Source organism: Purpureocillium takamizusanense, chromosome 1, assembly GCF_022605165.1.
Source record: "Purpureocillium takamizusanense chromosome 1, complete sequence".
NCBI lineage: Eukaryota > Fungi > Ascomycota > Sordariomycetes > Hypocreales > Ophiocordycipitaceae > Purpureocillium > Purpureocillium takamizusanense.
Window position 1 is genome coordinate 3,848,174 of NC_063068.1, and position 14,161 is coordinate 3,862,334.

At 56.2% G+C, this 14,161-nt stretch overlaps 5 protein-coding genes across 5 annotated transcripts; 4 read left to right on the plus strand and 1 right to left on the minus strand.

Moving 5' to 3' along the window:
• The first annotated feature begins 67 nt into the window (after positions 1-67).
• MON1 (Vacuolar fusion protein mon1) lies at positions 68-3,021 on the plus strand. The gene has a single exon (XM_047982103.1). The coding sequence runs from the start codon at positions 334-336 to the stop codon at positions 2,134-2,136; it is 1,803 nt and encodes a 600-aa protein (XP_047838064.1). The 5' UTR covers positions 68-333; the 3' UTR covers positions 2,137-3,021.
• Positions 2,146-3,434, minus strand: JDV02_010832 (uncharacterized protein). The gene has a single exon (XM_047992569.1). The coding sequence runs from the start codon at positions 2,923-2,925 to the stop codon at positions 2,353-2,355; it is 573 nt and encodes a 190-aa protein (XP_047838065.1). The 5' UTR covers positions 2,926-3,434; the 3' UTR covers positions 2,146-2,352.
• A 1,695-nt stretch (positions 3,435-5,129) lies between these two features.
• JDV02_001200 (uncharacterized protein) lies at positions 5,130-5,998 on the plus strand (the record flags this gene model as incomplete). Its single annotated transcript, XM_047982104.1, has 2 exons — positions 5,130-5,832; positions 5,975-5,998. Exons 1-2 carry the CDS (start codon positions 5,143-5,145, stop codon positions 5,996-5,998), a joined length of 714 nt encoding a protein of 237 aa, XP_047838066.1. The 5' UTR covers positions 5,130-5,142.
• Positions 5,999-9,470: 3,472 nt separating this feature from the next.
• Positions 9,471-9,815, plus strand: JDV02_001201 (uncharacterized protein; the record flags this gene model as incomplete). Its single annotated transcript, XM_047982105.1, has 1 exon — positions 9,471-9,815. One exon carries the CDS (start codon positions 9,471-9,473, stop codon positions 9,813-9,815), a length of 345 nt encoding a protein of 114 aa, XP_047838067.1.
• A 210-nt stretch (positions 9,816-10,025) lies between these two features.
• On the plus strand, positions 10,026-13,923 carry JDV02_001202 (uncharacterized protein). The gene is made up of 5 exons (XM_047982106.1): positions 10,026-10,321; positions 10,379-10,403; positions 10,472-10,557; positions 10,610-11,896; positions 11,957-13,923. Exons 1-5 carry the CDS (start codon positions 10,284-10,286, stop codon positions 12,537-12,539), a joined length of 2,019 nt encoding a protein of 672 aa, XP_047838068.1. The 5' UTR covers positions 10,026-10,283; the 3' UTR covers positions 12,540-13,923.
• Positions 13,924-14,161: the final 238 nt, after the last annotated feature.

Here is a 14,161-nt window from a genome sequence, read left to right on the forward strand (position 1 = left end):
GTTGCGCAAGGCTCGCTTGGGAAATTGAAACGTCAGCGACAACCTTAGTAGAACTGCAGGTGGCTTTTTATGAGCTGGGACGGTGGCAGCCTGCCCCTCCTCCAGCCTGCTGCTCCGCAGCGTTGGATCCATTCCAGCCAAGCTCCCGCGAGTCTTCGTCATGCAAGCGTGCCGCTCTGCACATCACCCTGCCACGACTCACGACGGGCGGACCTGAGATCAACTGCGATGCACCACGCACCGGGGCCAAAGCCTGCCTCTTCCCCCTTCGTACCGCCGTCTGAGAGTACCACGTTTAGCTGAAATGCAACGACAGCTGTGCGATCCACGATCATGGGACAGGAGACGGGATCTCCCGACCGCGAGCAGCCGCCCCCGCTGCCTCCCCGGAGAGCAGCATCGAGCTCGGCGGATGCCAGGAGCCTGCAGGCACAGGCTACAACCGCGATAACTCCGGTGGACATACAGACACTTTCCTTTCCAGACGGCTCACGTGGGACGTTCTCGACACCGGGGCCTAGATCGGTGTCCACACCAATCAGTGCCAGCAGTGGCCCAGCATCGCCGACTTGCAAAGGCAGTGGCTCCGGCGGCGAAGGGGCTGATGATGGTGCCAGCATATCGAGCTTCGCGCCGACGATGCGCCCCGCCGGCGACATTGCGAGTCTACTTGCAGGAGACTTCAACAGAAGAAGCCCTGCCTGGAACCTCTTGCAATCACAGTCCGCCACCATACAACCGTTTGAGCGTGGCAGGCGCGAAGTTCCAGATCGGCTTGCTGAGTTTCACAAGGAGACTGAGCCACTACCGGATGAGTCGGACGAGAAATGCAAGGACGAAGAGAGACTTGCCATATGGAAAGCGAAACTCAAACACTACATGATATTGTCCTCCGCTGGCAAGCCAATATGGAGCCGTCACGGAGACCTCAACCTCATCAACTCCTCTGTAGGAGTGATACAGACAATCATATCCTTTTATGAAGGCTCGAACAATCCACTGCAGGGATTTACTGCTGGCAATGCCAGGTTCGTCATCTCGATCCAAGGCCCGTTGTACTTCGTCGCCATAAGCAAGCTGGGGGAGAGCGACGCACAGCTACGCTCGCAGCTCGAGGCACTATACATGCAAATCCTATCTACTTTGACGTTGCCTACGCTCCGCAATATCTTTCTCAACCGGCCGTCAACAGATCTTCGCAAGCCGCTTCAAGGAACTGAGTCGTTGTTGTCGTCGCTGGCGGACAACTTCACAATGGGCTCGGTTTCTGCCCTGCTAGGCTCCTTGGAATGCCTCAAGCTGCGCAAGTCGGAGAGACACACCATTAACAACACATTCCTAAAGCTGAGGGCCGAGAAGCTCTTGTACGGACTTATTGTGGCTGGTGGGAAGCTCGTGAGCGTCATACGGCCGCGGCGGCATTCCCTACACCCAAGCGACCTGCAGCTCATTTTCAACATGCTGTTCGAATCGGACGGCATAAAAGGTGCTGGCGGCGAGAACTGGATCCCCATATGTCTCCCAGCATTCAACAACCAGGGGTACTTGTATATGTACGTCAGCTTCTTCGAAGGTGTGACGGGCGATCAAGCAAGCACATCAGCCGCCGGGGAGGGCAATGCTGCGGAGGGGGAGGTGGCCATGATACTCATCAGCCCGGACCGAGAAAGCTTCTACGACTTGAAAAAGATGCGAGACGACGTCGCCTTACAGTTGGTGAAGAACGGCAGCCTCGCCTTGATCCGCAAGACAGCACGAGCAGGTCGTCCGACTGTTCCTCAGATTGCACCGGGCAGTCAGATCAGCCATTTCTTGTATAAGTCACGAGCCAATGTGCAGTTCTGCATGTCCTCTTGGGCGCCTGCTTTCGCTCAAGTTGTGGAGCGGAGAAGGCTCATGAGCCTGTACCACGAATTGCACGCATCAGCTCATGCAAAGCACGCCCATTTAAAGGTCTTGCATTGCTGCAGCGAGGAGGCGACGTCGTTGGCATGGGTTACGCCCGTCTTCGAGTTCTATTGCGTAGGTGGGCCAAACATGTCGCGGTCGTCCATGACGCAGGGAGCGAACAAGGTTATCCAATGGGCAAAGAAGGAAGAGCAACGTCTTTTCATCATCGGAGGCGGCGTTTTCTGAACAAAAAATGCCCACATCTACTGCGAGAAATTATCATTACCACATGGGGTGTGCAGCTGCAGCTGCAGCTTCATATTTACATATCATGAATCCCCCTTGACGCCATTCAATACTCCCGCACATCCAGTGCAGAGCTTTCTAGTCATGTCATTAAGCCATGAGTACCATTATCCCCTTTGCCTTTGTTAACCAAGTACCCGATCGGCAGTCAGCCACTCATCCCGATTCATCCTCTTCGGTTACTGCGACCACTGGCCGGGAATATCTGTCGGGGCTTGCAAACGTGCAAGGCGTCGACGCCTCGGATGCCGGGGTGACAACCGTTGACTTGGAGGCACGCCGCTGGCTGTGGCTAAAGTAGCCGTCGTCCGACTGCTCTGAATTCTTTCGGGAGAATACGAATGATTTGCGTGCCCACTCGCGAATTCTGTCGTTAACGCTTGCACGGCGACTTTGTTCTGAAGACGACCAACTATCTTGGCGCCACTGTAGCGGAGACGACGACTGGGCTTGGGTTTTGGCGCGCGTTGAACCATGGGAAGTGTGGCGTTTGGCCTCCATTTCAGGTCTGTTGTGCTGCTGGTCAGGACCAGGATAACTGCCGCTGCTGTCTGTCGCCAGTGTCGTCCGCGAGGCGTTCATGAGCGCTTCCGAAAACGGGGCGTCGAAGACTTCGCGGAACCGGGGGCTGCGTGGACTGCGAATGCCATTCTGTAGATTTCCAAAGTCGCGGCTCGCCTGAGGGCAATCCGGCATAATGACATGTAGGCTGGGCTTGCGGGACGCCATTGTAAAGTGAAAATGCGTAATATGTGAGAGAGAGATTGGGGGCTTTTGCTGGCTCGCGATGCGGGCGGTGCCTACACTACACCTCGAGGCTGGCGGGGTTTCAGTCGTAGCCGCTGGCAGGCGAGTGACGAAGTGCACGGAGTATGCAGGGTGAGAGACACACGTCGCTGACGATACAATCGATGTTGGGCCAGCAAGGCTTGTCGTGAGACCTATTGCTGAATCGAGAGAACAAGAAAAAGAAAAACCTTGGATTATACCGGCGGGCCAAGCGGCAGAAGACAATCAAGAACCACCAGCCGTCCACCTACAAGCAAGCTAGTAATAACATGCCGCCACGAAAACGGGGCCGAGGGAAATTGTTGGCGCTCGACGATGACATCGAGTTGGTACCCTGTCCCCATCGACGGACGGTCGGAGCAGGGGACGGCAATGGTTGGACAGTCGCAAATCGTGATACCCACTGAACCCCTGACTAGCAAAACACCAAGCTTCTTCGAGCGGCCGAGTCTGCGGGGGGCAGCCCCGGCACAGAAGCCCTAGGGAACGTTGGGGCGGCTGCCAATCACTTCCGCCGTTACAGGGGTCTCAAAGCCGACGAGGCGCCAGACTTTGGCAGGGCCAGTAGCCACGGGGGCAGTTGATGAGACCCCCAGGGCACGGCCCCAGGCGGCTTCTTCGGGTCACCTGATGGCATCCGGTGCCTATGACCTGAGGCATAGCCTTGACCTGTACGAAGTAAAGTGGGAACCTGCTGTGCAGGACGTGCCAGGCAAAGTGTGCGGCCAAGCCCCTGGGAACAGTCAGAGCGGCAGTCATCCGGTATCGATCCGAAACGTCGGCATCTGGCTCGGCCAGAATGACTGTCAAGGAGACGGGCCGTCTCTGGATTCGCCATCGTCAAAACGCCATGATGCAGTTGGAGACGCACTGATGGGTCAATGACATGACACGTCCTGTCGTGCAGTGCAATGCAATGTGTGCAAGGGCCAGCAAGAGATTTTTTATGGGTGGCGGCTGCATCAAATCTGTATTGCTTCAGGCGCAAATTGGTTCGGTTGCGGGGTTACGGAGAATCCCTGCCCGACCAAAAATCGTTGTTGGAAACCTGGCACGTGAGCGCACATCATCAACACCCCACGTGCAACGTGACAGAGCGCTGAGGAGTGCCACCCAACCACGAGCCAGCGAGACAAGATCGCGAGCGACGAGACTCCTTTTCGAATTGAAACATGTCGTTCGTGCGTTGCCCGTGACCCGCGCGTCGAAGCTGGACAGCACGCGGAGTCAAATTGCTCCTGAAAGACAGGGAAATCGCGGCGCATGCGGGGGCAAGGGGCGCACGTGACATCACGGCTGCTCCTGAGTCCTACGAAGTACATCATGGTTCAATGACCAAGAGCTAGAAGCGCGAGTGCTCGGCCAGAGGCAGATTCGAGATGGGCGAGCGTGCAAATCCTGCGATCGCAAACTTATGGTGCGAAGAGCCCGAATCATTCGGCACAGCGAGCGGGGTTTCCCGGTCATCAACAAGGAAGCCACGATGGGCCATTTCTCGTCATTGACGAAGCGCATCGCTTATAAGTCATGCTGAGTGGCTGTCAAACGCCTCCCCGCCAGTTGCTCCTTCTCTCCTCATCACCGCGGCTACCTATAGTTGCTAGCCCACCTCTCAGAGTCTCCAGGAGAACTACTAGGTATTTGCCAGATGACGTTCATTTCCTGAATGACGTGAAGTTCGGCTCCAGGAGGCAGCTCGTGGGTCCCTGCGCAGCAGGCTTGTTTCCCAGGAAGTCCTGCGGTCACCATGTCCTTCCGTCCGAGAAGAAGCTTCTCCGGTCAAGCAAGAGACTTCTGCCCTGAATTCGCTTAGTTCCTGCTCTTAAGTAGGCTTTGGACAAGATGCCAAGGATCACTGTCGACCTGCGGGTCTGGACGTGGTTGACTTCAGCCTCTCTCTTGATGTTTCTCCCGGCTCCGCATCCCATGTCAAGCAAGCCATCTTCTACTGAAGATGCCCACGGGACATCAGCCGCTCCGCTTCTCCCACTTCGTTGGCGACGTTCTGATACAGATTCCATCTCCGACGTGGATTTTGGTCCTGCGCCGACTCGTCGCAGTCTTCTTTGTGTTGTGCTTCCCAGCTCCGTATGATTCCTCTCTATATCATTCTTTTGATCGCGGTACCGACACAGTGTGGACTCTTCACTTGCCGCCATGGACGTCGCTCAAACTCGCCTGAGGTCCGCCAGCAGCAGCTCTCTTCACCATGCGTACAAATCCCATGCTCGGCCGCTCCCGGGTGGCGCGGGCACGCGGCCGCCATCCCTTCGACGACCCCTTCGCAGTGTCAACGAAAATTCGGCCTTGCTTCGCTCGCCAGGTCCGCTGGAGAGCATGCTCAAAAAGACGACAGAGACGGGCGACATTGGAATCTTCTCCATCATGCCCGGAGCTTCTCCTGCCACGTATCATCAACCAGCTCGTCCACGCCGGTGTCTCATAGACGCAGAGGCTTTACCATCTGGGTCTTTCAAGGACTACGAGGGTGAATTCTTGCCGGACGAGCAGAAGCGTCTTCGATCCTATCGCGATACGACATCCGAAATCATCTCTCTCTACTGTTCGGACAATCAGCAGTACTGGATGCGGCCTTCGTCTCCAAACATTGATGACGGCCAGCGATCCTTCTCCTTGACCACGAGCAGCTCTCAGCAACTTCCCTCACAGAAGTCGTCAGGCACTCTTCAGAGTCATTCGAGCAGCAATGGCTTGCAGCGTCCCCGGTCTCCTTTCCCATATCCAACCCGACTGAAACGCCCGGGTATCCGTCCCTCATCTCCGGCTCTGGCAGAGAATGGACTTGTAGACTACACGAGGATGGTTGAGTTGGATAGGACTTCGCAGGTTCGTGGACTTGCCTCGCTTTTTCTAGTACAACAAAGACTAATTGCTGCATACAGAGGACGGGCCATGGGCCGTTCAAGCCCGCCTTTCATCATGCCCCGAAACGGCGGCCACCACTTTCTCTTCGTGCTGATCTCAACAGATCAAGTACATCATTGCCGTCTAGAGCGTCGCCAAGTCCGTATCAATTTGGCTTTTCCACAAATCGAATACGTACACCAAGCTCTTCAATGCCTGTGCTTTCAAGGCCGTACTATGATCAACGAAGTGGCTCCACGGATCACAGCGCGCGCTCTGCAAGTTTGACATCCATCGTGGAAATGTACCACAGACCGACGATGCCGAGTGATGCAGGCCAGAGCTTTCAGCCTGGAGGCACATTCTACTATGACTACAGTGAAGAGTTCGACAAGCCTGTTCCTCTGGATCCAGCCATGGGTACAATTTCCCCGCTGTGCCCTATTCCCAAGAGAAAGGGGGAACATAGCCAGCCGATGGTTCTGAGAAACGAGTCACAGATGAGTCTCGACATAGGCTCTACTGATGCTGTTATTCCTCGCTGTGTGGGTCCGTCAGGCCGAAACAAGAGTACACATGTGTTCTACACGTGGTTCGTAGTTCGTTCACTTGCAGCTAACAGATATGATAGATGCACCTAGTGTCCTAGACCAAAAGCTATCAGAGGCGCCTCGCCAGCACAGCCAGGACCACTCGATGAGCAGCATAGACGATGTACTGAACAGTGTTGATTGGAAGGAGAGTCGAGATCATAGTCTGCGTGACCCGCATTCTGCTGGCGAGATCGCGCTCACACCTCTGGCCACTGGACGTGGGAATTCACGCTCTGCTCCACCCATCAGCCAACCCTCAGTCACAAATGTCCATGTGTACGGACAATCAGCACAAATCGAATCCTCGAGTGGCATCAACAAGACTTGCGCCGGTGCATGGCGGCTTGTTAAGACGTTGGGATCCGACCCAGAGCCCCCAAGCACGCATCAGCCAGACCGTGTCTCACAGTCAAGTCTGACTAGGCTGCGATGTACTCTCGATCCTGCCTTGGCTGAGTTCGCTGCTATATTTTCGTCTTTCGACCGCTTGTCCGGAGCATCAGCCGAAAAAGCACAAGATGCCAGTCCAAACGACAGAGAGAATAACTCGCAGTCAAGGTGCTCGGAGGATGGTAAACGTGACAACTCGCTCGACCATTTTGACTTTCGCCCGTCCCCCCATATGCCGGGAACGCCCGCAGTGGACTCCAATGCTCAAGCTCGGGGACACCGCCGGAACTTCGCGGCTCTGCGAATCAATACGGCCGGGGTTTGCGACCTCGAGCCTGGGGAATTGGACTTGACCCCGCCAAATGAGGCATTGACAATTCTTTCACCGAAGCCGATATCTCCCGCCCGTCACTTAAGGGTTAAAAACAGCATCCCGCACTTGATGAAAGCTTTGCCACCATTGCCAGGGGGGGCCGACGTCGATTCAGGCGAGGACGCTGTCGAGGCCACAGAGGCTGCCGATCACTCATTCAATGAAGCTCAACGTAACGCCCGGCCGTCGAGTGAAGCAGCCATCGACATTGACCACTCAGTAGACGGGCTTACTTCAGCGAATAAAGTCTTCAATGCCGGTGATTCGAGTCCACGCAAGTTCAAGGTCCGTATTAGAACATCATCTTCGCTGAGCCGGACATCCGACGCAGGCGGCCCCCCCAGACGTCAGCAGGAGAAGGAAGCAGATGAGCCTCCATTGGCTGGCTTGGCGTTAAAACCAAAACTCAAGCTCAAGTTGTCTCGGCATCGATTTGGACATGGACAGTCAGGTTATGGTGACACGGCTCTTCAGGGAAACCGCCTCAAGCAGTGCAATTCCCTAGCTGATTTGGCACCGCGAACCAGAGTTGCAAAGTACGTGCACGAGATGCATCTCGAAGAAGAGGTTCCAAGAGCATCAATATCAAGAGCTGGGGAGCATAGTGCTTCGGATGCCACAGGCAGCAACTTGGACACACTGGATACTTCGCCACGGCCCTCCGATCCTTTCAACATACCTTATCCACCATCTGCGGACAACGCGGATGTCTTCCGCTCGAGCACGTCGACACGCAAATTGACGCTGAGTGAGATGCGAAGCTTCAACTCTGACGTCAACCCGGCAGGCCATCGAGGCTTGAGGCACAAGCTATCGATGCTACGACTTCGTTTGATTGGCACCGCACCAGCGCAGGACGTAACAAAGGCGGGCACCGGTTCTACTGCTGTTGGCGAAAACACAAACGCAGGTACGGCCCTGCGCACTCCTGAAGTGGTAACTGGTGATGCAAAACTGCGTAAAACATTATCACAGTCGGACAAGAGGGGAGGCAGGGTGAGAAAGTGGGCGGTCAGTGCTAAAGAAGCCGTACGCTCGTACATGAGGAAGACTTTGGATCGATCCTCGCGGCTGAGCCATTGAGTCGGCGCGAGGCGTGGAGGACAGGGCCCGGCTGCTCCTGGATTTGCTGGTCTGGATCATGGTCCGTATTGCTTGGAACACTTCCTTGGACTGACAGGTTGGACTTGAGGCACTGTCTGGCTCAAATCGACTCATACAGGGAAGTAGTGATAGAGGGAGATGTATTGGTTCTGTGCGGTACGCAGAAGGCGATGCTCGGGGAAACGCGTATTCTTCGGTTCATGTGGACGGAGGTTGAACTTCCGACGAATACGTGTTAAGAAAAAAGGTCGGAGGCTGAGCGTTGTGGGAGCTGTAATAAGGCCTATGGTTATGTCATGAACTAAGTACACTCGTCATTCAACAGTCAGCGCATTCGTGTCTCGGCGAGACAGGACGGAAACAGCCACTCGGTGCGCCGCCAACAATGGGCTCGACCCCAGAGCTCGCGACTATGATCCAACGCTGTGACCGTGTGAGCTTTTAGAGTCGGAAGCGGAAGTCCGTCACCACGGGCAGGCAGGGCACCGATCAAGGACCATGAGGACCAACGGTCGCCTAGAGACAGCCAACAAGCAAAGTCAAGAACTTCTTGACCATAAAAAGGTCTCGCAAGCTCTATGGCAGTGTGGAATACGCGGGTACACAAAGCACCCATATCAGCCATGGCTGCCAAGACTCAGAAATTGAGCGGTCTAGAGGTTCGTCTTGCAGCACGGCGAGGCGAGCATGACACTCACACCGCAGGGTTCGCACCAGGTCATCTTCAAGCAAATCTGATCGTCCTCCCCTCTTACTGTGCAGCTGACTTCCGCACTCTGTGCGAGAGAAATCCGGTGCCTTGCCCCTTGATCGCCGAGTCAGCACGAACTGGGTGCTATGACGAAGTCGTGTCGTGCATCCCCGGGCTGACAGGGCAAGATCTTCTCGAGAAAGGGTGTGACCTCAGGCAGGATATACCGCGATACATGGTGTATGAGGGCTCAAAGCTATCCAAGTCTCACTGCAAAGACGTGCTGGATGAGTGGACGTCAGATAGCGTCGCGTTTTTGATCGGATGCTCCTTTAGCTTTGAGGGCGAACTTGCGGCTGCAGGACTGCCGAGCCACCAGGCAATCCTGGGGAGAATGATACCCATGTATCGTACAAAGGTACCGCTCTGCCCGTCCGGAGTGTTTACCGGAGCGACATATATCGTGTCAATGCGATCGTACCGGAGCCGGGACGTTGAAAAGGTCAGAGACATTACACGACAGTATGGGGTCACACACGGGGAGCCGCTGGACTGGGGGTGGGAGGCTGTGAAGCGACTAGGGATTCAGGACTTGCAGCAACCCGACTGGGGGGACGCGCCACTGGCACAGAATGGCGAGAGACTGGTCCGTGGTGAACAGGGCGACGAAGACGCCGAGGTGCCAGTGTTCTGGGGTTGCGGCGTGACGCCTCAGGAAGCGGTGATGAACGCGAGCTTGAGCAGGAGAGTTATCGCGCATGCGCCGGGACATATGCTTGTCCTGGACGCGAGGGACGACGACATCAAGAGGTAAATGCTGGGGTGTGTCTAGACTCAGGAGTCAGGAGCAGTAGAGTGAGAGCCGCAAGACTGGGGCGCGGGACTATCCAAATAGTAATGGCGGGCGACTGAAGTGTGCGGAAATGGAATGCTTCGTCGTTGGCTTATTCAGCGTCCGTTGCCGGCGCTCGACACTGAAGTGCTTGCTCTAGCTTAGGTAGCATCGGACGCACCGCTGGTTCCGCAACAGCACTGGCAAATCCTCGCGCAATACAGCCGTGATCCGCAGCGCACCAAGTTGTTTACGCCCTTTGCCATTTTGACAAGTGCGGTTTGTGTTTGCAGTCGGCCAAACAATGTCTGTTTCATGAAAGCGCAAGTTTGGCGAGCGCGGTGATTGTTCTGTCCGACTCCCAACTGTCGGCGCTCGTGGGCCGGCGAAAGCGCATCACTCCCAATCTGCCCACTACCGCGGCGCAGGAGACCTGCTGGCATAGCCATCATGGAAGAGACACTAATAGGGGAGTCCATCAAGACCTCGTGAGTTCTGCCAAAACAGTGTCGTTGTGAGTCGGCCCGCTTACTCAGTCTCTGCAGCTGCGAAAGATGTCGACGCCGAAAGGTGAGACATGTGTCACGGTATCCGCATTGCAGGGGGGCTACGGAGCTGACCAAGACCGTTCTCCAAAGATTAAATGCGATCGCAAACGCCCTTGCTCACGCTGCGCCAAAGCCGGCACGGAGTGCGTTTTGCGCGGCACTGGAGAGAAGCAACGGTTCGCCATGTCTGTTGTCGGCTGATGAACGAGAAGCTGACAGTTGCCCCAGGCCGGTGTCAAAGGGCTATGTGCAAGCCCTCGAGGGTCAAATAGCATCGCTGGAACTCGTAATACGGAAATTGGCATTAGCAGACAACGAGGAGCGAGATGCCATCTTGTCCGAGCTACCCGAGTCGACGGCGCCGCCTGGCGACGAACCTGGCATCGAGAGCAAATCGCCCACGTCGTCTGTGCCGGACCACAAGCTCGTGGCTGCCCGCTTGAGGGCTGGGCAGATGAGACGGCCCCGCGACAGCCAAGTGACGCAATTCTTTGGCGGCACGAGCTCATTTCAGATTCACTTCACCCAGGATATACATCCTCCCAGCTTCGATGGCCAGGCCGCCGCGACGGCCTCTCAGAGTGACACGAACGCCTCTAGCTTGGTCAGCTCGGGGTCCGGGGCTGATGCGGATGACTTGAGTCCCGGTAGTGGATGTTTCCGATATGCTCCTCATGATCAGACATCTCAGACCTTGATGGCGACCTTCTTCAAAGAGCAGTACCAGTACAACATGGTCGTGTACAGGGAGTACTTCCTTCGAGACTATGATGTCGGATCCGGGAGATACTACTCAGACGTGCTCCTTTATTCCATCTGCGCCCTTGCGGCGTTGCAGTATGATGAATCTCTTGGGCTGTCGAACACATTTTCTGGCCAGGCGCAGACGCTGCTCTACTCCACGTTGGACAACCCGGATCTTACCGTTCTGCAAGCTCTCGTCTTGCTTGGGTATAGAGAAATTGCCGTGGGCAAAACGTCCAAGGGCTGGCTATTTTGTGGCATGGCGTTTCGCCTTGCGCATGAGATGGGCTTGCACCTGGACCCGAGCAACTGGGACGGATACACGGGCTGTCTGCGAGACAGAGAGATCCTCCGGCGTGTGTACTGGGCTGTTTTTATCGCCGACAAGCAGCTGAGCCTCTACTTTGGGCGGCCGCCAGTGCTTCACCCGAGCGAGTCCGACGTTCGCAACACGATCCGGATGCAGTATCCCGCCGACTGGCAGGGCCTCCTGGAGACTTATATATGCAAAACAGCAACTGTCGCGAGCTGGGAGGACGGCGTAGCGATTGTGGGATCACTGATCTACCAGGCAGAGCTCTCCAAGATTATCCACGTCATGATCACAGACTTGTTCGAGAACCGGAGAGGTGACGTCGATCCGGCCATCGCCGCGGCCAAGTCTCGCAAGATACACGTTTCTCTGACCAAGTGGCTATCGAGCTTGCCCGGCACACTGCACTGGAACCAGTGGACAGTCGGACAGGTCCATTCGTCCGTACTTCATCTACAGTAAGTCTTTCTCGGATCATCCCAGGCCAAAACCGTGTGCATGGACTCACGCAAATCAAGCATGCTTTTCCACACCGTCATGATCATCCTCCACCGACCACCATCCAACATGTTTGAGAAGCCCGAGATTGCCGAGAGCGAGGACGTCGAAATCTGCTACGAATCCCTCCAGGCCATTATGCGACTGATGCGCACATACTCGCGCTACTATCGCTACAGATCTCTGCCCTTGGACTTTGTTCACACTCTATCCACCGCGGCCGGCACCGTGATGATGAAGCGGTTTCTGCAAGGCTCGTCGTGGGATGACCCAGACATTGACCGCTCTCTGTCACTCATCACCGAGGCCATGGATGAGATCCAAAACACCTGGCCGTGCGTCAAGGAAATACGTGAATGTGTCGCGCGGGCACGCATGGTGCAGACCATGGCGCCTCCCGAGGTGCCTCTCAATGCACCGGACCTTATGAACGGCCTCGACGTGGACGACACAACTATGGCGGGTTTCATGGCCAACTTTGGCGATGACCTAGGAACTTTGATCACTGATGAGTTCCTTCGTACTCAACTGCAGGCGACGGAGCCCGGTCTGGACCCGTTTGACTTCAATCAACCGCCAGGTATGATCGACTCCAGGTACTGAGTTAGTAGCATACTTGTCTTTCGGAGGTTCATGTGGGTGTGGCTTGAAGGCTTCCGTGTGCCACCAGGACGTTGCGACCCTCGTGTCAAACTCAGGCTCTGCCAACGCTTAGACCGTGGGCTCCCGTACAGGCCGTGTGGTACCTACTAAACGACAAGCGCAGTCTTGTTTCACGGGTTGCAGGCAGGGCCTAGATTGGCACCATCCACCCCGGTAGCGGCCGCCGATTACGAGTCCCCAGATACCAGCACACAGAGTGATGCAACAGGTTCATACCATGACGAGCCGCTCAGGCCAGAGAAGACGAAGATAGGCCAGCGCACGCACCCAGTGGTGGGACTGCGGAAGTCCCCGGGCCTTTTGGGGACTGCTGCGGATCCTCAGCGGGTAGCGGGCGACTGTCCCGTTGGCGTGAAGTCTTGAGCGAAAACGGCAGGCGACGGCATCACAGGCCCGGCTGCTCGTAACAACGCGTTCATGAGGGGGGTCCCGGGGCTTTCAAGGTTGTCATCACTTGAAATCATGGGCAGCACTGCTTGACGCCCTCTGAGGCGACTCGCCGCCTCACAAGACAGAGCCCGTCGATGGCGGCGTCGGCTGGGTGAGGAACAGCGTAGACTCATCTGAGCAAGAACACGAAATCGCGGATCACCAGCGTCGCGCTATATTTAGCTTGCGGGCGCAGCCGATGTGCTTTCTGTGTTCCGCTAGCGACATTTGGGGGGGGCGAGTGGAGGGAGGGGTTCATCACAAGTCACCACCATGGCGATCGGTCGCGACGCGCATCGGGTCTAGCACCATGCGTGTGCAGAATTCTGCAAGAGACGGTTGGCTCGTCCTCGGAACGATGCAAGCAGGCATGCAACCGACAAGCGTCTCGTTCCAGGGCCCGCTGTCGAAGCGGGCTGGAACACGGCATGTCCTCTTTTCTATGATGCATGGCATGGCAAAGGGTCGGCGTTATGCTGAAGCGTCAGGTCCCACGGGCCTCACGCCTCATCCGACGAACCTGGGCGGGCTGGAAACTCGCGTTCCGTTCATCCCTCTGGAGACAGGTCGACGGCGCCAGTGCATTCATGGCTGATTGGGCGCGACGGGTCTCGCGGGCGTCGCTAGCGGACTTCTGCAACGGCGAAACCGCCGCTCGGATGTGACGAATGCTGCGAGGAGGCGTAATGCGCAGGGCCGCGGAGAGGGAAGGAGTAATAACGGTGTCAGTGTCGTCTGGTGAAACACGTTGGCTGATTTGCGTTGTCATCACGTTTTCCCTGGCTGGCATGTCTCTGTCGGTCATGGTTCTAAAAATTGTCACATTTTTTGAGCAGCAACACAGACAATTGGATTTTGTCTCAAGCCTGGCCAACGTCAACAATAAACCGCAGGCGCCGCTGGCACGCAATGCCATGCCTCGACAGCGACAGTACCATCTAGTAGGGCGTAGTAATAGGTACCTAGGTAGGTAGTTAGCGCCGCGAGTTGTAGGCGTAATACAGTACTATAGTACGTACTACCTACGTAGGTACCGTATTTTGGCGCCTGGTCGGTGCGAATGCGCTGACGCACGGGCGTCTGGGCGCGAATGCCGACGAATCGAGGATCCATATGTTCTCGAACCCCCCGTC

Coding starts and splice junctions, on each gene's coding strand:
- MON1 (XM_047982103.1), top strand. CDS start 334: ATGGGACAGGAGACGGGATCTCCCGACCGCGAGCAGCCGCCCCCGCTG.
- JDV02_010832 (XM_047992569.1), bottom strand. CDS start 2,925: ATGGCGTCCCGCAAGCCCAGCCTACATGTCATTATGCCGGATTGCCCT.
- JDV02_001202 (XM_047982106.1), top strand. CDS start 10,284: ATGGAAGAGACACTAATAGGGGAGTCCATCAAGACCTC. Junction 10,322..10,378: donor GGGGAGTCCATCAAGACCTC/GTGAGTTCTGCC, acceptor CAGTCTCTGCAG/CTGCGAAAGATGTCGACGCC. Junction 11,897..11,956: donor TCGTCCGTACTTCATCTACA/GTAAGTCTTTCT, acceptor ACGCAAATCAAG/CATGCTTTTCCACACCGTCA.